The 27,077-nt window shown below is 41.2% G+C and overlaps 2 protein-coding genes across 2 annotated transcripts in view; one reads left to right on the top strand and one right to left on the bottom strand.

Annotated features, from left to right (window-relative positions):
* The window catches only part of arhgap21b (Rho GTPase activating protein 21b), a 36,578-nt gene extending 16,832 nt beyond the window's left edge, over positions 1-19,746 (top strand). The window contains exons 8-24 of the mRNA XM_079243342.1: positions 4,875-6,444; positions 9,108-9,254; positions 9,449-9,551; positions 9,659-9,704; positions 10,304-10,429; positions 10,533-10,832; positions 11,565-11,626; positions 11,730-11,875; positions 11,963-12,105; positions 12,291-12,449; positions 12,559-12,637; positions 12,744-12,817; positions 12,907-12,996; positions 13,073-13,240; positions 13,356-13,461; positions 17,134-17,165; positions 17,277-19,746. Coding sequence (XP_079099468.1) covers positions 4,875-6,444; positions 9,108-9,254; positions 9,449-9,551; positions 9,659-9,704; positions 10,304-10,429; positions 10,533-10,832; positions 11,565-11,626; positions 11,730-11,875; positions 11,963-12,105; positions 12,291-12,449; positions 12,559-12,637; positions 12,744-12,817; positions 12,907-12,996; positions 13,073-13,240; positions 13,356-13,461; positions 17,134-17,165; positions 17,277-18,815 — 4,890 coding nt within the window. The 3' untranslated portion in view covers positions 18,816-19,746. The remainder of the gene's footprint in view (positions 1-4,874; positions 6,445-9,107; positions 9,255-9,448; positions 9,552-9,658; positions 9,705-10,303; positions 10,430-10,532; positions 10,833-11,564; positions 11,627-11,729; positions 11,876-11,962; positions 12,106-12,290; positions 12,450-12,558; positions 12,638-12,743; positions 12,818-12,906; positions 12,997-13,072; positions 13,241-13,355; positions 13,462-17,133; positions 17,166-17,276) is intronic.
* A 4,260-nt stretch (positions 19,747-24,006) lies between these two features.
* LOC306758903 (A-type potassium channel modulatory protein DPP6-like) overlaps positions 24,007-27,077 on the bottom strand; it is a gene marked incomplete at both ends in the record, with an annotated part of 82,260 nt that continues 79,189 nt past the window's right edge. The window contains 7 exons of the mRNA XM_079244329.1: positions 24,007-24,153; positions 25,746-25,819; positions 25,927-25,999; positions 26,141-26,196; positions 26,299-26,401; positions 26,529-26,583; positions 26,683-26,877. Of these exons, the coding sequence (XP_079100455.1) occupies positions 24,007-24,153; positions 25,746-25,819; positions 25,927-25,999; positions 26,141-26,196; positions 26,299-26,401; positions 26,529-26,583; positions 26,683-26,877 (703 nt within the window). The remainder of the gene's footprint in view (positions 24,154-25,745; positions 25,820-25,926; positions 26,000-26,140; positions 26,197-26,298; positions 26,402-26,528; positions 26,584-26,682; positions 26,878-27,077) is intronic.

Below are 27,077 nucleotides of genomic sequence, written 5' to 3'. Positions count from 1 at the left end.
AGAACTACTGCTGACACCACTGCTGAAATGGCCTAAATGAAGTGCTAGAGCACGCATTACCAAAAATACCCATACAGGCATCGTAATGTGAACTAAAATATGCAACTCCATCTACAAAGGGCATAAATTCGGTCTTTAAAAAGGTTTTCTTTTCTGTTTTTGTCAAAGTTGTCTAGAATTTAACAGAATGTTACACTTCTTCAAAACTTCTGGAAATCAAGTGTAATAAACATGTTTGTATCTTCAACTAATTGTTTACTATCTTAAGAAAGTAGCATGTTAATAGTGCAGAGGAAGTGGTAGTCACACACAGATTATTGAGCACTTGTATGTAACACAAAGTTGATAGTTAAAACAAATGTAACATGGCCTCTGCATATCCTAGCTAGATTTCTAATAAGCATTCTCTCTCTATATATTGTTTAATCTGTCTTTACACATCTCTGGAAAGCATTTAGGGAATGTAGAGTTTCAAATTAAATACAAGTAAATCATAAGGGTCAGATGTCAATAGCTGCTGCAAATTTTCACCTGTTGATTATTTAAAATTTAGTACAGAGATTTACTTTAAATGGTTCAAATCTTTTCTTAGTTTGGATGAGTTGCAGGATTGCCTCTGAAGTATATTATTCTGCTTAATGTTAATTTTGGTTTTGCATGTCTCTAAACCTGTTAAGTGTATTATTGAGCACTCATACCTAAGCACTCTTGAGATGACACCATTAATCTTTTATTCATGATGCTAGGGACTGTAGCTGCTATTGATTTAGCACATCCAGGGTAAAGTAAGGGTGCAGACTTCTGTTTTATATCCTCAGGAAATCACTGTAGATTCTTTTTCAGAGTAAATAATAGTCTTTTCCTATGACCCGTTTATTATCTGGCAGCATCTTATAAGTTATTAGAAATTAGAAAATTAATATTTCTCTGTAAGCATCTTTCGTTATCAGATTAAATCATGATAATTAACTGGTTAATTTTCTTAACTTATTTGGCATTTGCAAATATACTGAAAACTGGTTACCCCACACGTCCTATTTAAGGAATTGAATACACCACAAAGACAGTTTAGTGTTAAAAACCAAAAGAAAACTTGTTTTTTTTTTTTTTTTTTTTTTTTTAATGTTTATTCATTTTGAATTTGATGCCAGCAACATGTTCTAAAAAAGCTGAGACAGGGGCATGTTTACCAATGTGTTGCATTACCTTCCTTTTAACAACAGTCAATAAGCGTTTGGAAACCGAAAACGCTAATTGTTGAAGCTTTTTAGGTGGAATTCTTTCCCATTCTTACTTTATGTGCAACTTCCATTGCTGAAAAGTCCAGGATTTCCATTGTCATATTTTGTGCTTCACAATGTGCCACATATTTTCAGTGGAAGACTAATTGCTGAAATAAGTGGGAACGTCCCTGAAAATTTTTCTTTGCTTGCTTTTTTGCTCCACAACCTGTATGTAACCTTTCTGCATTAGTAGTGCCAGATGTGCAAGTTACCCATGCCATGAACACTAACAGCCACCATACGATCACATTTTTTGCCCTAAAAACAATCAGGATAGTCCTTTTCTTTTCGGCCTGTTGGACATGGTGTTCATAATTTACAAAATCAATTTAAAATGTGGACCTGTCAGAACACAACATACTTTTTCACTTTTCATTTGTCTTATCTCAGATGATCTCGGATACAGAGAAGCCGGTGGCATTTCTAGCTTTTGTTGATATTACTTTCGCTTTGCATGGTTGAGTTTTAACTTGCACTTGTAGATGTAGTGACAAACCGTGTCAACTGATAATGGTTTTCTTCAGTGTTCCTGTGACCATGTAGTAATATCCTCAACACAATGATGTCGCTGTTTAATACAGTGTCATGGAGTTATCGAAGGTCACAGTCATACAGTGTTGATTTTCAGTCTTGTTTCTCCAGATTCTCTGAATCTTTTGATGATATTATGAATGGTAGAGGATGAAATCTCTACATTCCTTGCAAATGTACATTGAGAAACATTGTTTATAAACTGTTGGACTATTTTCTAATGCATATTTTTCCAAAGTGGTTCTCCTTACCCCAGCCTTGCTTGTGAAAAGCTTAGCATTTTGGGGATTTTCCTTTTATACCCAATCATGACCTTTCAAATTAACCACTATCACCTTTGGAATGTTTCAAACTGGTGATTTTTAGCATTCCTTAACTTTCACAGTTTCATATTGCCACTGTCCAAGAGGGTGTGGAAGAGCAGAGCAAGGTTTAATTGTGTTTTAGCTATCAAGTTGGAAATGAGTAAATAATTTTTAAAAAAAGAAAAAAAAAGAAGCTTCAGTTTGAACACTAAATACCTCATCTATTTATTTAATTAAATAAATGTTAAAAAGGATTTGCAAATCATTGTTCTCTGTTTTCAATTATATCTATGCAACGTGCCAACTTTGTTGAAATTAGGGTGCAAATCTCAAATTCATTGTTAGTTATGTTCTGTCTTAGTCAAATAAATAGAACGTGAACATTTCCAGAAAATATCACTCTTAACCCTTTTCCTTTATTGATGTATTAAAACAAGTAATTTCTTCTTTATGATAACATTTACTTTCACTCCCCTCCTTTTTTCTGTCAGCCCTCCCTGTTCATGCTTTACTTTACTAGTTCACACAGTCCACACTCTCCTTTGCATTGTGCTGTGATACCACTAGACTGTGTTGCACAGCAAATGACAAACATCCACACAGAAATATCTAGTGTAGGCAAGCAAACTGATATCTCACCGTATGAATCAAAAGATTATCAGAGACACAAGCAGAGAGACATTACACTGTAGGAGGCAGCATGCACCGAGTGCTTGGAGACAGGCAGCAGTTGCTTAGCAAAGAGGAGGGGAGATTACACATTTAAGGAGTAGAAATGGGAGGGAACTGTATGCCATGAAAGCAGAGGAAATGGTAAACTGGGAAAAATGGACGTAACAGCATGAATGATGGGGTGAAACCAGTAGATAAAATCAGCTGACTTCACTGTTTTAAACAGGTTGACGCTCAAGGAAAAAGGAGAGAGGATAAAGGAGTGGGAGGGGGAGCTGTACCATCACAGCTGAATGTATAATCAGCAGCTGCTGCTTCTGTCATGTGAGCAATAGCAGGGAGGGAGAGCGACATAGACTGGAGGGACCTATTTAGTTAGCGTAATATTCAGTTTGAAGATGGATGGAGCCATGAAGACCTAACAGCAGCACAAGAGGCAAGCTTCTGCTCCTGTCACCTCACCCAGGACAGAGTGTCACAGGCGGGTTGTAACGTGGCAACCCTGCTACATCCTTGGATGAAAAAATCCTTGTGCACTGCTGCTGCAGCTCTAGTATATTTTTAGCATGTCAAGCCCATGCTGTTTCATCTCCTTCGCTCATGGAATCTGTGCTTTTTCTTATATTATGTGCATATTGCTCTTCTGGTATCTGTCTCTAGTCCAGCCTCTCCCATGATTTCTTAACGCTCTTGTTTTCACATGCTGTGATGGCAGCCTTTTTCTCATCAAACAACTAATCTGGTAAGAAAGCGCCATTGGATAGCTGCTTGATGTTGACATGTTGCACCAGCTGTTTGTTTGTGCATGTCCTTCATGCATGTCATCATCATTATTACAAGATGTCATCTTCAGGTTCTACATTACTGCCATTCAGTTGCCTGGGATGTGTGTGTTATTGTTGGAAATATGCTTAGGATTCAAATGTTACGACTGCAGAAATGGCTGATGGACTGTGCCTGCAGTACCTGTTAGATTTAGAGCTCCAGTTGGCATCTTAGTCCAGCCTCGCCCCTTCTTCATCCTCTCTGTCAGATGTCATTAGTGTGATAAAGGCTACTGACCTCTGAACTCTCCTGCCATTTAAAGGGAGTAACCAAGTCTGGCACTGATTGCTGTGACATTACAGCTTTATGTAAGATTATGGATTGAGACCAGGTAATAACAGGATCAAAGTTCTCAAACCTTTATGTGTCACTTGCTTGTTAAATGTGCAGTATGCTATGAGTAAAGGAGAGAAATGCTATTCGCCTTACAAACACATAGTAAATGTATTAGAAGAAGCTTTTGGTCAGTTTATTTAGATAATTGTTTTGTATATTTTGTAGATTTTTAGATGTATCTGTGAGGAAACTGTACAGGCTTTTATGGCCATGGCTGACAATCGGTCAAACTAAAGACTAAATATAGCTATTTCTCAATGTGGGATGGGTGACCTGCTGTCTGTCTGAGGTTAGTCCATCAGTCTGAGGTGGGTAAATGTTTGTTATCTATAAAAATGGATGTTCATTTTATATCTGTTTTAGTTAATCACTTCTGTTCAAATATTTCAGCGTAAGCTGTTTAATATTTGTTTGTACTGTGACACAGTATATACAGAAAATGTTTGTTCTGTAGAGTTGTCGAAATGAACACTATTCCATAAATATCCTTTTTTTTTTTTTTTTTTAAGTTCTTGGAAGCTTTGGTTTCATTTTCAGCATTTTATAATGTTGGTTTGAAACAACTTGTCTTTTAGAGACCGCAAACAGCAATGCTGAAAAGAGAAAGCTGCGTTCTAAAACTATTTAAATACTAATGTTTAGCCTGTGAAAAACATTGTGCGTTTATTAAAATGCATTAAAATTTTCATAATTGTGAATGCAAAGAAATAGCAGATGAAGAGCAATGACACCCCTGCACTGTTGAAACGCCTCCGCTTTCTCGTTCTGCAACATGTACTGCCTACACACACAGGCATCCAGTAACATTTTTAATATCACTCTTGACTTCGCTGTAAGCATCTAGTACCACACCATTGGATGTTAAACACACTTGCCATTTGTACTTAGCTGTTTTAATTCTGCTTTTTTACTCTGTTTCCAGGCCTACTCCCAGGATGCCTACCTCCGTGGCCCTAGTAGCTACAGTGGGAACGCCTGTAACATCCCTGAACCACCTCCAGTATGCTACCCAAGAGTAGACTGTAAGCCTGCGGGCATGGCCCAGGCGACAGACTCAGTGGGACAGGTCTGCCGAGGGCCATCAGCAGCTCCTGACCATGGTTATCGCAAGGAGATCACTGTGCCCCCATCGCCTCCTCTTCAATCATATCCAAAAAGCCAAACTGCAGTCTGCATGCGCAACAACAGTGTTAGGACTGTGGTGGTTCCTAATACAGCCCACATTGGTGGGATGGGTCCAGCACACAGAATAGATTACATGGACCCTGTATTTGTTAGGGGAAGACCTGGGTCACTGGCCCAGTATCCTCACCCACGAAAGGCTGATGTTTATCCCAGTGGTCCAGGAATGGTTCCATTTGGAAGCCAAGTTCCTCACTATCCAGGCAATCATCAAAACATTGATTGGCGTACTTACCAAACATACAAGGAGTATATTGACAACAAAGGAATTCATTCCCATAGTAGTCGGACCATTCAGGAGAGGCTGGACAATTTGCGAACTGCTAACCAGGCCTCCTTTACCACAAGTCATCACATTCCCCGAGGAGACTGGGGACCTAAGGCCCTACGACGCAGGAGTACTTCCCATGAGCGGTCATATCAAGGACCTTCACCCCAATTTCAGATTGCCCCACGTGCTGCCTCACAGGACCGCATGATCAGTGGAGAAAAGATGAGCCATGTAAGAAACTGGCCCCCCAGAAGTGTGTCCCAGGATGCTCTTGTTCACAAAGGTCGGGCACGCTCCATGGACTATGCTGAACCCGCAGAGCTGGCTCGGCCAAGTGAGAGGAGAGGAGGGTATGGAAGGGCAGAGCAAGGTACAAGGCCAAGCAGACAGTCTATTCCCAGACATGCTGTGCTCTATAGACCCTCTCCTGGATACAGCGGTGGAATGAGGGGTGCACAAAACCCTTCCCTCTACTCCAAAGGACCAGATTCTCCTCAGACACGTTCCTCGCCCATGCTCTCCGACAGGCCCTCACATTTTGGAAAGAGCACAAGTGCCGAACATTCTTTTCCTGACCAAAGAATCTTAGTGAAAGGACATCATCCAGGCCACGCCAACCAACCCGGCCAGAACAGGGTGCGGGCAAAGACCATGCATCCTGTTGAGACAGGGCGTGATGCAGGATTGGTAGGACTCTGGTCTTCATCATGCTCTACTCCAAAAGAGATGCCTCAGAGGCCCAGCATCCTCAAAACTCCCCAGACAGATTCTCAGAATCAGGTCAATGGCCAAAGCCCTACAGAGACCGAGGTAGTTCTTAGAGAAAAACCACCCTCTGGAAAGAACCCCAGTCCTCTACGGCACCCCTCCTACATCCTGGCTGTAAATGATGAAGGAGCAGACTCAACAGCAGATGTGGCGGCATGCTGGCTTCCAAATGATGCACGACGTGAGATGCACATGCGTCGCCTCGAGGAACAGCGTCACACGTCCTGCTCCAGCAATCTGGACGAGTCCCTGGACTCCATTCCATTCATTGGTAAGAGAATGATCACATGTAAGTCTTTCTGGTGTGTGTTGTCTGACAACAACTGCAGGCAGTAGTAACATTGCTACGACTTATAAGTTTTAGAAATGTGAACCTCATTAGCTCCGTAGACTTTGGCAGATGGACCAAAAGCCAAGTTTGAATCAACAACCAGCTTTAGTTGTTAAGTTGTGAGTTTATTGTGCATATGAATACAGAGTGGAGCGCATGCTGACAAAGTATCTTCACTGAAACATATTAAAAAGGTTTGAGACTTTAAGAGAGGTGTTGTGGGATGTTTGACTTGACCAGGATTTAAAGAGTAATTTTAATTGTTTGTGTCTTGTTCTATATTATGTGTTCTATATGAAAAAATATTAACTATGATGTTGTATAGTTGTGATTTAGAATACAGCTGAAGATATTTCTGTATTTAATGGGTATTGACATATATTTATTATGTATGTTTTAGCACTTGTCCGTCTATCTTGTCGGCAACTACTAGTCTCAAGAAGCCACATAATGTAAAGGAAGGGTTAGTTTTGTGAGAATGGTTAGGCTGTTATTCAGTTAATTCTTGCTCTATTTATTTATTTTTCCTTTTAGAAAATGTCAGTATGTGATAATCAAAACAATCTTAAAATGCATTGGCTCTTCAATATCAAAATATTGAATCTTTTAATGTTAGTAAAACTCTGTCAATGAATGGGTGAATGGGTGATCTTTACATAACAGATCTTTTTTTTGTGTTCAGCATGCAGACCATAAGAAGGAACTAACTAGGTCACAGGCTGACATATTACTGAAAAATTTTAGTTTCAGTAAATAGGTCTCCTTGAACATCTGAGATGACTGTACCACATGGCAAGAAAAACAAATGTCAATTGAAAGTGATCCTTAATTGACCAAATTAATTTCAAAGCTACACATTCACCGGTCTTTAGAGTTCTGCCTTTTACTTTTAATGGGGGTATAATGTCAGTTGTGAGGGAGGTCTGACAGTCCAGGTGCAGACAAAGACAGCACTGAGTGAGATGATGTTGTATCGCTGCCATTTTGGGATTGGTGCCCTGGTCCTAGAGAATAGAGCCTTGATTGAATAAGAGTCTCTATCAATGCCCTGTCTGAAAACTTACAAGTTTGAGCCTCATACATGAGAAATCAGTGTTTGGTCTTATAGTAAAGATTACAGTTTTGTTAAATCAACATACAGTTTTGTTGCTTTGCTTCTTTAAATGAACATGATTATATTTACACTGTGTTTGAAGGTTTCAGAGATTTTTCATTGTAGACTGGTCTTTGGAAGACTTGCACATTTTACTAAATTAACATATCCAAGTTTTATGTAAAACCACACTGAATGTGTTGGCCACTTGTTGCTTTTTTTGTCATTTTTGGCTTCAGTCTGAGCTGCTCAGTTTTTGGTGTAGATTGGTAATGTGCACTCTGACCTACAGTTGTAATCAGAAATACCTTTTTTAATATATGTAATTATACATGTATGTATGTCCCTCTGCAGAAAATATGACAAACATGTAAGTATATACTCTGTGCATGGTTGATGATTAAGTTGTGTTGTTTTTGTTATCTCTGGTTGATGTTTGCTCAGCATTATGTACTTAAAAAAAGTTAATCAGACAGAGAGGGAATACTTTGAGGTTGTTAGCCAAAGTGTGCAGCAATTCAGGTTTTAACCTTTTTTATTCTTTTGATGGGAAAAAAAATGTACCCCTTTTTTTTTCTTTTCTTTTCTCGTTTGCCCAGTTTCAACATTGGGTACAGACAGGAAGTAGGGCATTTGCTTTTAAATTTAGCTCCAAAAGCCCCTTGGCAGCAGGGAGAGCAGCTTTGTACTGAGCTGTTTCAGGCATGAAGAGTGGGGCGATATGAGTGGGTGATGACTTAAAAACTTCCTTCTTTTTTGCCTTTTAAAAAAAAAAAAAAAAAGATACTATATACTGATCTGTTTACACTCAGCTGGGCTTCAGTATGTTAGCTATGGTTCTAAAAGAAAAGTTTTGTTTTGTTTTTTATCATTTAAATCAAATAATAATGGAATGTTGTTATCAATATTATTAAATTCTCAATTTAAGAAAAAACAGGTAAAAAGTATACTTATGGGTTGAAAAAGTATGCAGTTGAAATGAATAGGCCTTTGAAACGCATAAAATGCTGATCAGATATTATAACCCTGCTCGCATCAAAATCGGCACTTGTCAAAACTTTCCATGAGCAAAACACTTAGTCTCATATTGTTGCTCCTACGCTGTGTGAGTGGACACGGACATAACACCAGAGACCGTGTGTGGATGTGTCATGTTAATGTTTCACATTTACTGATTATTATTGGTTTCTCAATATGTTGATGATAAATTCTTATTATGTAAATGTATATTAAACACATTAATCTGACATAAATCATCCTCTGGAAATATAAAACAGTATTTACAAACTACAAATCTATTTAAATTGCTGTAATTTGTATAGCATTGATTTCATGGGCATATTTATGCATATTCAGAACAGCTTCATATTTATGGCAGTCATTGAGAAACTGGCCTCCAACAGGGTACATAAAAATACAAAACCAAGAAAACGGAAATACTGGAGAACACAAACGTATGAAGTTCATTTGCATTTCTATGTTTACACTGAATATTTTATTGCCCTCTCAGATGAGCCAGTCAGCCCCAGTGTGGACCGGGAGGCTGCTCCTATTCCTCCCTCTGCTGTGATATCTGTTGCACCATCCATAGCCACAGCACCATCCAGTCAAGGCTCACCATGTCCTACGATCCGTCGTCAGCTGTCACATGACCAAGGTAAAAAGCATTGGGTTGGCTGGCCGATGAACATGGATGTTGAAAGCCCATTTTATTTTTCCATGAAACAACCCAAACTACTATATCTCTTTTATAAATGTTCCTATAGCTCAGTGTAGCTTTCACTAACGGTCATCATTTTGCTTGTAAACTACAAACAGAATTACATTTATACTTTTGACATTGCTGTATAGAGTCCCTGCGAAGTGCTTTGCTGGACTCTGATTCAGCCAGTAAAACAGAGCGATCCAAGTCTTATGATGAGGGTCTGGATAACTATCACGAAGAGGGAAGAAGGTGAGTTCATCTAAAGACAGGATCATTTCACTCCTTTGCTTATTGGCTTCGTCTGACCTTTCCTGTTTTTTGTTGTTGTTGTTTTTTTTTCTCCTAAATGTATTTAGAAGATCTTCAAGTAAGCATATGACCAGTCTCAAAGGCCTGAAAAAGGTGAGGAGCAATCAGCCTAATTATGATGTGCAATTGTTTTTGTTTGATGATAATAGTTTGAGTTTACAAGGCTGATTGCGGCCTAATTTTTACCTGATGAGCAAATGCACTGAACTCTGTACAAGAGGTTATGCCACTAAACACAAATCACATCGATAAACCTCAGAAAAACTTTGGTTTTTTTTAACCTTATTTCAGGAGTTAGTCATTGATATAGAGGAAATCGGAACATTATTCTGCATCTAAATGCACTCGCACTACATGATTTTTTTTTTTTTTTTATGGTATAAACAATCTGAAGAAAATGTTTGATAAATATTAAATGAATAAGTTGTAAACTTGTTGCTTGATACACCTACTTCTTAAAAATTGGACACTTTCATATAACATTTTGTGACATTGGTGTGCTCTATATTGGCTGGATTACTAGAAAGTGTATTCTTCAGACAATAGGATGTTGAAGTGACTGTGTAACCGTGACATCCTCAGCCTGGTTTTATCTGCAGATCTTTGTTGCATGTCATCCTCTCCTTACACCTCCCTATGTTTCATGTTATGCTCTACTGTCACTGAATAATGCCATTTATTCACACATGCAGGCTCTGGATGGGCATAAATCCTCAGGGGATTCTGGATCCCGCAGGGACTCTTCCTCAGATATTTTCTCTGGTTCTTCCAAAGAAGGGTTACTTAACTTCAGACAACTTAGTACGGATAAAAATAAGGTATTCATTTATGTTCATTTCCCTTTTTAGATAACATTGTTAATACCTAATATTATGAAGTGTGAGAATTTTTCTTACTATGAGTGTCTCTTTGATTCTGTAGCGTGTCGGCGGAGGGATGAGGTCATGGAAGCAAATGTATGCTGTTTTACAAGGTCACACCCTGACCCTCTACAAAGATAGGAAAGATGCACAGTGTCATGCTTCCGTGCAATCTGATGAGGAACCACTTCGGATTAGCATCAAGGCCTGTCTGATTGACATATCCTACAGTGATACAAGACGCAAGAATGTGCTGCGATTAACCACCTCAGACTGCGAGTATTTGTTCCAGGCAGAAGGAAGGGACGACATGCTGTCATGGATAAAAATCATTCAGGAAAACAGCAACCCAGACGAAGAGGTGTGTGTCTACGTTAAGTAAAAGTACATGTCTGGTGTTCACGGAGGAAACAAATGAATTCAAACCATGCCATTGTTCAGTGTTAGAGGAATTACCAGTAACATGTAGCAGCTTGGTAACAATGTGAGGTGAACAAAAGCTTGCCTCAGTAAGATGGAGATGATCACAGACATTATTTCTGAAATAGTTAGCAGTGACTAAAATTAGAAGTTGTTTGAAACCTGTTCTGCCTGGGCTGAACAATAACACACTCACTGGGGTGTGAAGTGACAAATTCCACATGAGCTTGAGAGCCAATCAAAGAGCTCCTTTCAGCAGACACTTATTAGGTGATGTTTTCTGGCATGAGTTCATGCCGATATGTCAGCTGTAGATCTGGCACCATCAGATGCATTTGTTTTAAATGTTCACTTGTCACTGCCCCTTTTATCAGTAAAGATGTGATTGGTTGAGTACTGATAGAAACATTTAAATTCAGAGTTGACTATTTAGATGTAAAATAAACTCATCCTTGATGAACTTCACCACATTAAAACCACACTAGATAGAAAGCATGTTGGTATTTTGTGATGTTTAAATGTTTGTTTCAATAATAAATATCTAAAAACATTTGTTTAGGTCTAGTATTTGTAATTTTGTAATGAGTTTGTTTTCTTTCTGGTTCACTAGACACGTTAATAACGGACTTGATTAAATGTCTGAATCTTTGCTGTATTTTTGTTGTCTTTACAGAATGCTGCAGTAACAAGTCAGGACTTGATCAGTCGAAAGATTAAAGAATACAACATGATGAGGTATTCGGACGCCACACTAAAGGACCAACTGTCTATTCATTGCATTGCACGGCAAAAAAGAATTAATTCATTTTATTTCTGTTCAAATTCTCATGCTGTTCAGTGCACCAAGCAGCAGATCTGAACCCTCCCCAAAAGCCTCTCGGCAGTCTCTCAGCATCAAACAAGCCTTCCTGGGAGGTAAAGCAGATGGTAAGAGTCACAGCCCCCATTCACCCAAGACAGGAGAGGACCGAAGGGCTCTAAAAGGTAAAGACACCTTTTCTAAGCACAGCTAATTCAGCTAATGGATGTGTAACCTCAGATGGCTCAGTTTCTGTATATGTACTTCCCCAGATGATTCTAGCCCTCCTCGGGACAGAGGAGCGTGGAAAATTGGCATTGCAGGGATCATGAGGAAGCCTTTTGAGAAAAAGACTCCAGCTGGCGTTACTTTTGGTGTTCGGCTTGATGATTGTCCACCGGCGCAAACTAACAGGGTGGGTTTGCTTTGCTTGTGCTAAACTAACCAGTATTCTTAGCAAGTAATGTAACATGTTGCTTATAAATGCATACAGTAGTTTTTGTAGGTTACCATGGCTGGTATTTATCACATCAGTGTGTTGTTGACCGTGTTTCATCTTCGGTTAACTGTCCTGTCCAATGATTTTCTTCTCTCATGCAGTTTGTTCCTCTCATCGTGGAGGTGTGCTGTCAGGTTGTAGAGGAACGAGGACTGGAGTACACCGGGATTTACAGGGTTCCCGGAAACAATGCTGCCATCTCCAGCATGCAGGAGGAACTCAACACTAAAGGCATGACTGACATCGACATCCAGGAAGACGTGAGTGACTGACAATCAGGTTGCACAGTAAAGCCAGCTGCTGCTGCAGTCATTTCTACAGCGAGGACTGCTTCTTTTGTAACGCTGTGTCACTCTTTTATCACTGCAGAAATGGCGGGACCTTAATGTCATTAGTAGTTTATTGAAGTCGTTTTTCCGAAAACTTCCAGAACCTCTTTTTACAAATGGTAAGATTATGTTCTGAGAGTTATAATTAAGAAATTGCAGATGTCAGGTCAGTGTAGAATTTTGTCTTTCTGAACACCCAAGTTAGATTTCATACTCTGTTTACAGAAAAGTATGCAGATTTTATCGATGCCAACCGAACGGAGGACTCTGTGGAGAGATTAAAGGAGCTCAAGAAGCTGGTAAGTAGAGCCTGATCTGCAGAACGTGTTTGAAAACCATTACAGTCATTGACCCTGAAGCTATGTTGCTGCTTTGTCCGTTCTTGCAGATCTATGAATTACCCATTCATCACTTTGAAACGCTGAAATTCCTTTGTTCTCACCTCAAGAAGGTTTCTGACAACTGTGAGAAGAACAAGGTGAGAAAAGTTCAAACATGAGTTGATTTATTTTAAAGTTTCTGTAATTCAATTTGACTCCATTTTAATTCTTAAGATGGAACCTCGCAATCTGGCAATTGTGTTTGGTCCGACGCTGGTCAGAACCTCTGAGGACAATATGACCAACATGGTGAATCACATGCCGGACCAGTGCAAGATAGTTGAGAACCTCATCCAGCAGTTTGACTGGTTCTTCACTGATGATGGGGATGACGATCCAGTAGTACGTTTATTTTCTGTCATTTTTGCTTAAATAAATCTGACTTTGAGCTTCTTTGTGCTTTGTATATGGTGGATGTAATAGCATCTTATTGTTGCTCTTTCCATTGTTATTTCAGACTACAGCTGAGCAGGAAAGCACAGTGCAATCTCAGCCTGTACCTAAAATCGAGCACCTGCTCTCTAACATTGGCCGTACCACAGCCTCACCAGGCGAAGTCTCAGGTAACATAACAGCAGTTTTTTTTAAAATTTAGTTTATTATTATTATTATTATTATTATTATTATCACTCTAGTATCAGCAAATGTAATACATTATCATGACAACAATAAACTAAATTGCATTAATTATTATTGTAGTAGATGTAAGAGATATGACATAAATATGCATTTTAAGATGACTCTAAAGTGCTTCAACAAGAAAACAGCTTTACTTTGTCATTTTTCAGTGGACAATATTGAATCAATCACTGGAAAATTGTTGAAAAATGCATTGCAGTATGCCAAGCCTTTTTTTAAATTTCTTTTTAGGATAAGTCTTTATTGTTTTGTCATTGACAAAACAATAAAGACTTGGTTTGTTTGTTTTTATTTTTTATTTTACTTTTTTTAAAATTTGTATTTGTTATTGTTTTGCCCCAAGATAAAACTGTCCAAGTTTTATTTTTGTTTCTTTGCTTTACGTATTATTTCTCTTTGCTTCTGTCATTTTTCTCCCTGTGCTTTACTTGTGTTGAGACGACGACTCCTTTTCTTTCAGTTCTTTTCTTCCCCTCCTCCTCGTCTCTCACATAATCCTGGCCTGTTCTTTCCCAAAGAAAATCTTAACAAAACAAAACAAAACGGTGGAAGTTTTAACCCTTCTGACATGTTCCCTTCTGTATGTAGTGTGTTGTTTTTCTCCCTTATCCCTGTCCAGCACTCACACATTGCCCAATCTTGACACAGGCCAGGTGGGCGGCGTCTATCACTCGATGATGTCACTGATGGACTCTGTTTTGTCAGTGATGGACAGCTGGGACTGTAGGAAGAAGGACGAGTGTTGTGCCCAGTGTAGCTGCCTAGTCTGCAGAAATCCGCAGCTCTTTTAAATTTGGGCGAAAGGAGGAAAAAAGATAAAAAAGAAAGAAAGAGAAGTCGGTGTTTGTCATTTTTCCTGTGGTGTGCACGTCTCATATTTTAAACCAGTACCCTAAATTGAGGGGATACAGAGCGATGCTGCTGCACTTTCTCTGAAAGCCCTTCTGCTGTCTCTTGTCTTTTAAGCTGATCGCAAGGACAAGTAGCATGGTACGGTCAACCTCAGGTTCTCTCCCAGTCATGTGGCATAATCTTGTCATGATGTCTGAGGGTGGGGTCGCAGTGTCTGGACTGAGCTGGATGTTTCCCAGCACACACACGTCGACACAAAAACAATCCACACATACAAGCACAACCTGGCCCACTGAGAATTTAGCCATTCAATGATGCACAGTTCAGACAGTCATGTAACACTGAACATGGCTCTGCATGTAGAGATAAGTGTATTTGCTGCAGATTTTAGGTTGTTGTTGCTGGTTTTGCTTTTAGCTTGTTTTTCTGAAGTTTTAAATGCTGCTCTTGTGTATTTTTTCTTTTTAATTTGTTGTTTGTGATCTTATTTGAACATATTTTACGTTATTCAACATTTTATAATTTCACACCATCAGCTACAGATAGAACAAAACCACATTTGCTACTAGTTACAAGTTTTGATACATTTTCTCATTAAATTCAAAGGGAAAATGCATCTAAACTTTTTAACTGGTCATGTACTATCACATCTAACTCTGTAACATGATGTTGCATATTAACATCAGTCTCTGGAATCTAAACAAAACAAGCACCTATTTCCACAACAGCAACTTTTAGCACACATGAGTAATTTCAGGAAATTGTTGTACTTGTTGAACCTGGAGTTCAACAGTAATGGTGCTTTCTTATGTGTAATGTGGCCTCAGGGGCAAGATTGCTGTCCTGAATATCACTCTGTTTGAGCTCAACTAGACAATTTAAGTGGACTACTGCCCTTGTCCCGGTATGACATTACAGGAGGGAAAACCATATATTGACCAAAGTATCTAGTATGACAGGTGGTGATAAGCACCCTTACAGCTTGTTAGGTCAGCTGAAAAAGTTCAGTTTTATTCATCAGAAATTAAAAGAAATGGCAGTTTCCCTGCAGATTGGTACCGTGTTGAGCGATGAATTGGACAGCTTTACCGCCCTGTACGTTTTGCATGTGCTGCTTGCGTCATTTTATTTTTTTTATAAATTAAATGCATGGCGTCTCTGCAAGTTATTTTACCGAATTTGTCTTCTGTGTACCGCCTTGTTCATTTACTTCTGTATCAAAGTACTGTAGAGCATGCGCAGAGCTTCTAGACCAGTTTAAGTCCAGTCAAAAGCATTGTTATGGGGGGAAAAAAAAAGATTAACTTTTCTTTTTTTTTTCCACAACAGAATACACAAAGGAGAAACTCCCATTTGCATTATCTGCATTTATTAATCAGAGATTCATCTTAGTATGATTTCAGCCATACAAGCATAGTTATTTACGAATGTTGTCTTTTTACATCCAAACAGTGTAATCACCGCTCTGAGTCTTATATCGCATTTTTATTGCAGACCAAATATGTAATCACTATCTTCTTGTCATCAGATTAGCTACTTGCAAAGCTAGTTTTTCTAGTTTTTACTTGTCACCTTTACTTTGTATTTATTATTGTTTTTCTGTTTGCTTGTTTTTGTCTCACATTTGGATGCTTTTCAGAAATATAAGCAGGAAAGAGTTTAAGACCCATCCATGGTAGCATGTATGCCGTGTACAGTACTGCAAACACACACTCACCTGTAATAATGGTTTAATGCTCCTAAGAATTAGTAGAAGATGTAGCCTACTCCTGTGTTGGAGATTTATTGCTTCTCTAGCTTTGCTCTTCCTCAGAAGACAAAAGTCACAAATCTACTTTTTGGTTTAGTGAAATTTAAGCATCTTGTTTCTGTTTGTGGTTTTCACACATGACTCTTCGTCCTTTTTGATCACGCTTCGTTCCCTCCCCTTTTGATCATCAGTATTCAACCATTTGTCACTGAGGGCAACTCGCTGTCAAATTCTTGGAATACTGCACACAAATTTTAATACTCCAAATGTTTCCCTCTGCATGGTACAGGAGCATTGCAAACACATTCCTACGTGCTACCATGAATGACCCCTGACTTTTTTTCTCTACATATTTCTATTTAAAAAAATGTAAAACATTTCACGAATCCTTTGTTTTGCCTTTTATGTTGTTTATGGTGGCAGACTACATGTTGAAGGGCACTGCTGGAGCTAATCTGTCTTGGAGTGAGAGCTCCGTTTTATTAAAGCTCACCTGCATCAGCTACATAGAAAACAAACACTCACTGACCTGTTCAGCTCAGGCCCCTCAAGTCTCAGTCAGACAAACTCATCTCCCTCTCCTCTGTGATGTCTTGAATTGGGAAAGAATGTCTACAGCTGGTTGGTGGCTTCATGTAATGCTCTGTGACCAACGTGTTTGTCCGTGAAATGCCGTCGTTTCATCGATACATGAGCATGAGCTGCTTTTTGTGATTTGGTTTACTGTCCGGTTTTCATCCTCTCTCATCTTTCATCTCAGGCCCCCTTCTGTCTTTTTCCCACTCTTACATATACTGCTTAGTGCGGCTACTCATCCTCTTGTCTCTTTCTCTGCCACCAGAAACGTGTCATCTGCTTTCATGTAGTTGCTCCCATTATGTCCATCCTATCTGTCACTCTTGAGTCTAAGGAAATTCTAAGTCTGCCTATTGTATTTACAGAAAGTCATCAAGGTGTCTTCAATGTACTAACAATTCTTCTCCTTTTGAAACAGACTCGGCATGCAGTGAATCCTCCAAATCAAAGGTAAAATTTTCTTAAATCTTTTTTTTTCCTCCATAAATGTTTAATTTCTTTTAATTTGTAGTTTTGGTAGTTTTAATTGACACCTTGTTTTTTCTTTTTTTGTATCAGCAGGGCTTGTGGGGGTCAGGGAAGGACCAGTGTAGCAAGGAAATGCTGCGCTCTTCTTTCTTTGTCAACCGCAAACGTAAGAAGCCCAAGGACAAAGTTCAACCCAGCAGCTCGGATGATGATTTGGACCCTGTTTTCACAAAGAAGGAGCTCCCAGAGGAGGGCCAGCAGCAGCCTCCGTGGTCCCCAGATAGTCAGACTGAGGAGGAGGAGCAGACAGATGAAGCCAGCGAGAAAGAGAGGAACATAAATGACTCAGAGGATCAGCTGGACAAAATCAACAGGAAAGAGACTCTGCCTCTTCCTTCCCTGCCTCCAGAGCACATTTCGTCCAGGGTTCAAACCGGTTCCCCCTATGCCTCGCCACCCCATTCCCCAAATCTCAGCTACCACATACCAATGGCTCACCAGTCCTCCCTGTCAGACCCGCCTTCTAACTACGACGACACGGTGTCAGACCTCGGTACGATGAACAGCACCAGCTCACAGGCATCAATGCCCCGGGTGAGGCGGGGAAAGATGGCGGTGCTGGGCACAGAGGCCTGCCCCAGTGGGCTGGGAGCAGAGGTTTGCTCCATTACCTCAGATTACTCCACCACATCCTCCATGACATTCCTGACTGGGGCTGAGCTCAGCACCCTCAGCCCCGAAGTTCAGTCTGTGTCTGAGAGCCGGGGCGGAGAAGATGCAGATGATGAGAGAAGTGAGCTCATCAGTGAAGGAAGGCCGATGGAGACGGACAGTGAGAGCGACCTGTCAGTGTTTACCGTCGGGAAAGCGGATCAGCGAGAACTGCACGAAGGCCCTCGACCCCTTCCCTCACACAGACTCATTGAGTGCGATACGCTCTCCAGAAAGAAAGCTGCGCAGCAGAAAACTGACAGCGAGTCGTCACTCGATGGAGCTCATGGTGAAAAAGATCCCAACAGACAGTCAGCGAAAGGCCGCTCCACGGGAAGCCTCAGCTCTTCGTCTCGCAGCGAGCTGGATAAAACGGAGCCTGCGTGGAAGCTGAAGATCACAGACCGACTGAAGGTACGTCTTCGAATGTCAGTGGACGACATGTTTGGTGTGGGCAGCCAGCGGAGTCGGTCGCCAGAGGGCCGCAGTAAGAAGAAGAACATCAGGCGGAGGCACACAATGGGAGGGCAGAGAGACTTCGCAGAGCTGTCTGTTTTAGGAAACTGGTCGCAGCAGGTTGGCATCGGTTCAAGCTCGCGGTCAGAGCTGTCAGCTGTGGACCGGCTGAAACCCAAGTGTAGCTCTCAGGACTTCTCCATTGGGGACTGGATTGCCCGTGAGCGCCACCGCACCAGCAATCCTGAGGTCAGCTTGGACCTCTCAGAACAGCAGGAGGGTCTGGGCAACACAAACTCCCAGACCCCCGGAGCCTCGGCCTCTTCCGATCTCTCACGTCGTCCGGCCGAGACGTCCAATGGGGAAGTCCCCCAGAGCAGAAATCTGAGCCTTTCTGCCGCCGCTCACCCACATAAACTCACCAGTGCCCAGGTGGTTCATTCCCGCTTCTATCAGTACCTGTGAGGTGTGTGTGTGTGTGTGTATGACTATATGTTCTCATTCTTTAAAGTGTGTAATTAATTGGGAGTCTGTCAGTATATCGTCTTTGCGACCAATCTAAGTGGATGAGCATGTTTACGAAACCTGTCTTGACGTGTGTCTGTTAATGGTGTGAGTGTGCTTGTGAGAAGAGAATTTCTGCACACAGGGATGGTTGATCGTGCTCACATTTAAGGCATGAAACATGTTTTTTGTATCTTTCATTTTTGTTTCCTTTCTTTTTTCTTTTCTTGTTTTCTTTTTATAACGACTTGGGAATTTTTCCCTTCCGATTGAACCCTGTAATGCAAAGAAGCATCACAGAGACAATGCTCATGCAACAGTGAGCTTGTGAAGTACATTCAAGGAAGTGTAAACACTCAAGTTGAGATTATGTGGTTTAGCTAAGTGGCTTATTAGGATGACCTGACCTAGAGTGAAGAGGAAGTAGTTAAAGGAAAAATAATAGAAATTTTTAGTATTGCAGAGGAACTATTTTTGTGCAAAGGAAGTTATGTTTGTCAGTGAGGCTGTCGGTAACCGAATGAAGAATGTACAGGCATGCTTGCTGTAATACTGACTTAAAGCTTTACATGCTTGTGTTTAGTTTTAAAGTGTACATATCCCTATTTTTCTGTGTACTTGAATTGTGTTTTTGGTACAGCCTGTGTGTGACTGCCTACAAGCTCTCTGCTGTCAAAGGGGGTTTTCCAAAGGTACAAAAGTGACAAAGAGACACTGGACTTATGCAAATGGAAATATAGTTTGTATTCATCCCTGCTGTGTGGTTTAAAAAGCAGTGAACAACATCCCTCTGATGCAAACATAAAGCTGTGTTTTGGTGTTTGTGGTTCACACATCAGTCAGTGGACTGGCAGTGGATTGAAATGAAAAGTTGGAAAGGATGGTAATCGATCAGGAAATAATGTTTCTTTACAAAAGAAAGTGCCTCACTACGAAATGTTAAGGGTGCCATACTGTCTTTGTTGAGATACACGAAGATGTTACTGTGAATGACATTTTTATCATTGACTCAGTCATTTGACAGGTAATGAAAATGCCGAGCTTCCATTCTTTAGGCATTCCACTCTGGTCTTAATGTTTTATACATCTTTTTCCTCTTGTTTTTTCATCTCCTGATTTTAACAGAACTTGAATTTTAAATATTCATTGTAAGATAAGTAATTTAAATGTACAGAAAATGCCATGTTTTAGCTGCTTTAATTTGCATTTCCATCATATTGCAGGATTAAGTACAGTATTGTGAGAGATGATAATGATGCTCATGAGGCCTGAATGGGTGTTGTGGGCATTTTGGTACTTCTCAGTGGAGACGTTTGTTGTAGGAGGAGGACACATTGAGATGGATCATACGTATCAATCAACGCGGTGTTCCTCTGATTGTGAGAGGTGTGCACAGACTCCTGAAACACTGGAAATAAATTTTTGTCAATGGCCGCTATCTGAGTTTGTGGTTTTATTTCTTGTCAGAATCTGAATTTGTTAATCACAGTGATGCCAATCCCTTCATTCTCTTAAAGAAATGAATCCTGCAAATATCACTACTGGTTTGTTATTGGACTTCTGTGCTCGTCATGGATTGTCCATAACGAACACCATGTTCCAACATAAGAGTGTCCATATGTACACCTGGCATCAGGATTCTCTGGGCTGCAGTTCGATGATCGATTTTGTAGTCGTATCGTCGGACCTGCGGTCACATGCCTTGGACACTCGGGTGAAGAGGGGGGCAGAGCTGTCAACTGATCACCACCTGGTGGTGAGTTGGCTCAGATGGTGGGGGAGGAAGTTGGTCAGATCTGGCAGGCCCAAACGTGTTGTGAGGGTCTGCTGGGAACATCTGGCTGAGTCCCCTGTCAGAGCGAGCTTCAACTCCCACCTTCAACAGAGCTTCAACCATGTCCGGAGTGAGGCGGGGGACATTGAGTCCGAATGGGCTGTGTTCCGTGCCTCTATTGCTGAGGCGGCCAGCCGGAGATGTGGCTGTAAGGTCGTTGGTGCCTGTCGTGGCGGCAATCCCAGGACTCGTTGGTGGACACCAGCAGTGAGGGATGCCGTCAAGCTGAAGAAGGAGTTCTATCGGGGCTTCTTGGCCTGTGGGACTCCGAAGGCAGCTGATGGGTACCGACAGGCTAAGCGGCATGCGGCTTCGGCTGTCGCCAAGGCAAAAACTCGGGCATGGGAGGAGTTCGGCGAGGTCATGGAGAAAGACTTCTGGACGGCTTCGAGGCGATTCTGGTCCACCATCCGGCGGCTCAGGAGGGGGAAGCAGTGCTCCATCGACACTGTGTACAGTGGAGATGGGGAGCTGCTGACCTCAACTCAGGACGTTGTGGGTCGGTGGAGGGAGTACTTCGAAGACCTCCTCAATCCTACCAACACGTCTTCCAAAGAGGAAGCAGAGCTGGGGGACTCAGGGGTGGACTCTCCTATCTCTGGGGCTGAAGTCGCTGAAGTGGTCAAAAAGCTCCTTGGCGGCAAGGCCCCGGGGGTGGATGAGATCTGACTGGAGTTCCTCAAGGCTCTGGATGCTGTGGGGCTGTCCTGGCTTACACGCCTCTGCAGCATCGCATGGACATCGGGGGCAGTGCCGCTGGATTGGCAGACTGGGGTGGTGGTCCCCCTTTTTAAGAAGGGGACTCACACTCTTCAGCCTCCCTGGTAAGGTCTGTTCAGGGGTCCTGGAGAGGAGGGTCCGCTGGATAGTCGAATCTCGGATTGAGGAGGAGCAGTGCGGTTTTCGTCCTGGTCGCGGAACAGTGGACCAGCTCTATATCCTCTTTTTGGTCCTGGAGGGGGCATGGGAGTTTGCCCAACAAGTCTACATGTGCTTTGTGGAGAAGGCGTTCGACCGTGTTCCCCAGGGGCTCCTGTGGGGGGTATCCGGGAGTATGGGGTACCGGACCCCCTTGTGCGAGCTGTCCGGTCCTTGTACGACAGGTGTCAGAGCTTAGTCCGCATTGCCAGTAGTCGGATTCGTTTCTGGTGGGGGTTGGACTCTGCCAAGGCTGCCCTTTATCATCGATTCTGTTCATAACTTATATGGACAGAATTTCTAGGTGCAGCTGAGGTGTTGAGAGGATCCAGTTCGGTGGTCTCGGGATTGGGTCCCTGCTTTTTGCAGATGATGTGGTCCTGTTGGCTTCATCTGGTCGTGATCTCCAGCTCTCACTTGAGCGATTCGCGGCCGAGTGTGAAGCGGCTGGGATGAGAATCAGCACCTCCAAATCTGAGACCATGGTCCTCAGCCGGAATAGGCTGGTTTACCCTCTCCGGGTTGGGAGTCAGGTCCTGCCTCAAGTGGAGGAGTTTAAATATCTCGGGGTCTTGTTCACGAGTGAGGGAAGGATGGAGCGTGAGATCGACAGACGGATCGGTGCGGCGTCTGCAGTAATGCGGACTCTGCGCCGGTCTGTCGTGGTGAAGAAGGAGCTGAGCCAGAAGGCGAAGCTCTCGATTTACCAGTCGATCTACGTTCCTACCCTCACCTATGGTCATGAGCTGTGGGTCGTGACCGAAAGAACAAGATCTCATATACAGGCGGCTGAAATGAGTTTCTTCCTCAGGGTGGCTGGGCTCTCCCTTAGAGATAGGGTGAGGAGCTCGGTCATCCGGAAGAGGCTCAGAGTAGAGCCGCTGCTCCTCCGCATCGAGAGGAACCAGTTGAGGTGGCTCGGGCATCTGGTCAGGATGCCTCCTGGACGCCTCCATGGTGAGGTGCTCCAGGCAGGTCCCTCTGGGAGGAGACCCCCTGCAGAGTTGGCAAATGTGGCTGGGGAGAGGGAAGTCTGGGCTTCCCTGCTTAGGCTGCTGTCCCCGCGACCCGACCCCGGATAAGCGGCACGAAGACGAGAGCTTAAGCGACTATTTTTTTGTCAGTGATGGTGGTATGTATGGTTGAAGAGATTACAAAAGGGCACCTGAACATTTAATTTAGAACGTAAATGGCCCTTGAACTTCTGTGCACTTCCTCTGATATAAATATACTTCTCTATACTGGTTTATAGCAAGGACACAAGGAATGTGAACAAAGAAAACATGTCAAAATGCTTTATATACAAGTTACACATACAATTAAGACTTAAACAATGTCAGTTTTTATACACTTTGTACACCTGCTGACCACAAACCACTGACAATACAAACAGAAGTGACATGAAGAAGAAAGAGCCAATAACCCACAATGTAAAAACGTCACCAAATAATGAAAATTAGGTGTAGTTGCCAATAAGCTTGGTAAGTTTAGAGAAACTGCTAACTAAATATTGTTTACATTTGTGGTTCAGTATTTTACCACATTCATTCCAACAGATGGATGCTCTATTTTATTTAGATTTATCTCCTGATCAAAGTTTCAGAAAATTCCTTAAAATTTTTCTCCATTGTTATTTTTTACTTGGTTAACACAATTTTCATCCATTTTTGCTCATTATCAGTGTCATGTGGGATAACATTTCACCCACAGTAAGGCACAGTGACTAAACCAGCAAGACATCAAATTAGATATTTAAGAACAGAGAAAATGCGATTTAACTCCATTTTAAGACTTTCTGTGTGCAACAAAAGTTAAACATTGTACCTTTTTTTTTTCTACAAAGCAGCCATAAGGACTGAGGCAGCCAGACATCCACTCACACAGATAACAACTGTAAGACACTTAACAGAGATTCAGAGAAACAAGTAGGAATAATCATACTCGGAAACACAATAATCAGTAAGTTAGTTGGTTATCAGAAACTGGCAGCCTTACAATAGTTTAAATAGTCAACATAATGAGCTAATCTTCACATGGGGATAGTTTGTGCTGCAGAACGCTTGTTTAAGGTGTTTGAGGACTGGGGGGATGAGTTGCCAATGGGTGTATGTTGATCCTCTATTTGTCCACCAGAGGGAGCACAACTCCACATCTCCAGACAGATGAGACTTCACTTCTGAGTTTTATTCATCCTCCATCTGACTGGTTTTTCTGCCAGAGCAGCCAGAGTTAGGTGAAAAGAGGTGCAGGCAGAAGCCCTGTTTGCACATGCGAGTGCTTCAGATTAGATCAAATATCAGATTGGACTGCAGACAGGGTGGAGTTTTTGGGTTAGAAAGATTTGTTTGCATATTGTGCTGTGGTCCAGTAGCTGGCCAGGGGCTGCTCAAAGGTTTAAGTTTAACTCTCGTCCTCATTGTCTTCCTGCTGGTCATCTGTCAGCACTTCTGGCTCCCTGAAACACTCCTCAAAGAAGTTGACCAGTGATTGACTGAGGTGCTGCTGTGTACCCTCACTGTGCAGGTAGTGTCCCTCATCTGGGTAGATCTGTAGATGAAAAAATATTGAAATGGCGTTACTTATAGATGCATACAGACTTTCCCCATTCATTCGTCTGTTCTGGCAACTATTTAACCAGCATATTTCTAACACTTTAGCTGCAGTCTTAGTACTTTTGGTCTATTAATTTGTTTGTAAGATTATGAAGAAAAATATCAGGCTGAATTTCATGAAAGGTGGAGATTTGAAGTCACTTTGATGCAGATCTGAATCATTAGGTTTATCACAATAACAGAGGACTGGAAAATGTTTTATACTGAACAATTAAGAAACAGACAAAATCTTACAATCTGGCAGAATTATTGGCAGCAGAAAACTTAACTAACTTCATATAAAATGGACACGAAAATGTGCTTTTCTGCTCAGGCACACTCACTGCCAGTGGATGGCTTGATGCTGCTTTGTCAAATACAAGTCAAAAAAGAACGTGCAAAGAAAAATGATAACTAATAGGAAGAGTCCTGTCTGTAATCCACACCAGCGATCTCTTCAAAAGATTTTATACACATTATGACAACAGAAGAAGTTAAAAAAAAACAAAGGACACCTAAAACTGCTGGGAAGCTGAAGTTTTTTATAAAACAATAAGGAAAACTACTTACTTTAAAACTACAACATTTAGTCTCATCCGTTCACAAAACAGTTAGTGTGATACAAAGTAGAGGTGATGCAACATTATCCTGATTTCATCCTTGTAGTAATCATTGGGATTTCAGAACCAGCATTATTGTTTTAATCAACACATGATGTTCTACTCTGCACCATTTCCAGTTAAATATGAGGACTGAATTATTTTTAAAGTAGCTTTTTCTGTTTTTACTTACATCTTATGTTTTACAGTTTCTCAACTTTTAAAAGGGGGCTTGATCACTGATTAAAACTGAATTATGCCTTTTAACAAGTTGGGACTCTTTGTGAGATGTAAATAAAAACGGAATGAAATTTTCAGAAATTGTCATAAAATAACGTCTCGTACACCAATAAAAAATTTCAAATGATGAAAGTATGGATGGAACAATAAAAGGCTGGAAAAGTAAGTGTTCTAAAAATGAAAAAAGCTGGAGGAACATGTTGCATTTAACATACCAACATCTGAGTTAGTTCAGGCAGATAACTCGAGCTTCTTTGTTGTTTCTCACATATTCGGTCATTTAATTCATATCAAACATCTGTATGGTCTGTTTAAGATGCTGACTCCCTGTCATGCTCTCTGCTTCGTACTTGCCGCTGCTGTTGCCTCACCACAGGATCAGCTGCCTGCACTCCATACAACTATTCCTGCTGATGCTCAAACACGGAGGGTTTTCTCATTACTCTCATATCAAACTGTGAAAATCTGAGTTAGGAGATGAAAGCCTGATGGCAAACTTCAATCTTATTCTATTGCGGTTCATTTGTGTTGTTGCAACAGGACAACCTCTATATTATTCAGTAATTAAATGAATATCATAACAGTTCATTTAAACTAAAAGTTTGTATTAGTTATTTTACATCTAGATCCATCATTCAAAATGTCTACAGTGGGTTTTTTGGCAGAAAAAAGAAGCATCTTAGTAGTAAAGGTTTCTCGTGTTGCTCACCTGTAGGGTGTAATTGGCCTTCTCACTGATTAAATAGTTGATAAATTTGGCTGTGTGCTGGAAATGAACCTTTTCTGTGTTTGTGACAAAGATAAGAATTTAAAAATACACATTAGACTCAGAGAGTTACAGGTTCACATACTGCAGAAGTCAGACAAAAAAAAGCACAAACATGGGCTACCATCAGCAGTTGGGTGAATGATTAGGTACTGTTTCTCCTGCAGCTGACCTGCTCTGTGAGCTAAATTTGCCATCTGGAAAAAAGAGGGAGAAAATAAATGAAGGCTTGAGTGTGATAAATACATTCTTTCATAATATCCATTTACTTTCTTTAGGGCTGCATCTGTTCAACAAGATTCATGATTTGGAAAAGAAAACAAAGTCTGAAACTTTACCGCGTATACTCTGGAATCCGTCTTTGGGCCGAGGTATCGCTCTGAAAATGCAGAGGCTGCAAATGTGAAAAAAGAAAACTAAAGTTAGAAAGATCTGGTGTCTTTAGATACCGTTCCATTATTAGGAATCTGTGACACCAAAAAAATAAAGGTCAAACCATAAAGCTCAAAATCTGTGATGGGTGAGACGGCTGCTCCACATTTCAGCTGGGTAAACTCCGATGAGCTCAAAAGCATTGTTGCTAAATATCCCCCATAGGCCTATAAAAAGAAAGACAGGGAATCAACAAACCACTGTTTGAACTAAACGTCTGTGAAGGCATGTGACATCGTGAAGCAAGGTGGAAAACTATTTACCATCCTTCTTCTAAAGACTTAATTTTCTTACCTTTCCATGAACTCCCATTCGGTTCTTGTCAATGTAAGGCTCTTTGGATATAAACCTGAGAGAGAGAGAGACAACAAAATAAAAAGAATAAACAAAAAAAACCTACCGAGCCCTTAAGTTTTAGTCGTGCTTGCAGTTGTGGGGAAATTCTCACCTGAGTGCCGCCAGCTGATCCCTCTCCTCCAGCTTCCCCAGCTTCCTGCGGACCTTGTGGAGCAGGTTGGTGCCCTGAAAGCCGCTGCCGTGGCCGTCAAAGCGGATGACAATGGTGCTGAAGCTGCTGACTAGAACAGTGGCCCAGTCCACCTGGAACTGCTCTGTCACCATCTGCCCACCAGGCGTGCCATCTCTATATGGGTGATAGTAAACTTTAAGGAATTATTAAATCATCTAAAGCTTACTTAATGTTGTCTAGATGCTATAAATATATCATAACTATCTATGGTTTATTAACACCAGGGACAGGCTTAAAAAAAAACCTGCACTTGTTGAATTATTTAATACAAACAGCCACAACACAGAAACTTGTAGACAACATAATGTTTGTCA

The sequence above is a fragment of the Telmatherina bonti genome (assembly GCF_933228915.1).
Source record: "Telmatherina bonti genome assembly, chromosome: 7".
Taxonomy (NCBI): domain Eukaryota; kingdom Metazoa; phylum Chordata; class Actinopteri; order Atheriniformes; family Telmatherinidae; genus Telmatherina; species Telmatherina bonti.
This window is presented reverse-complemented; position numbering and strand designations above follow the sequence as displayed.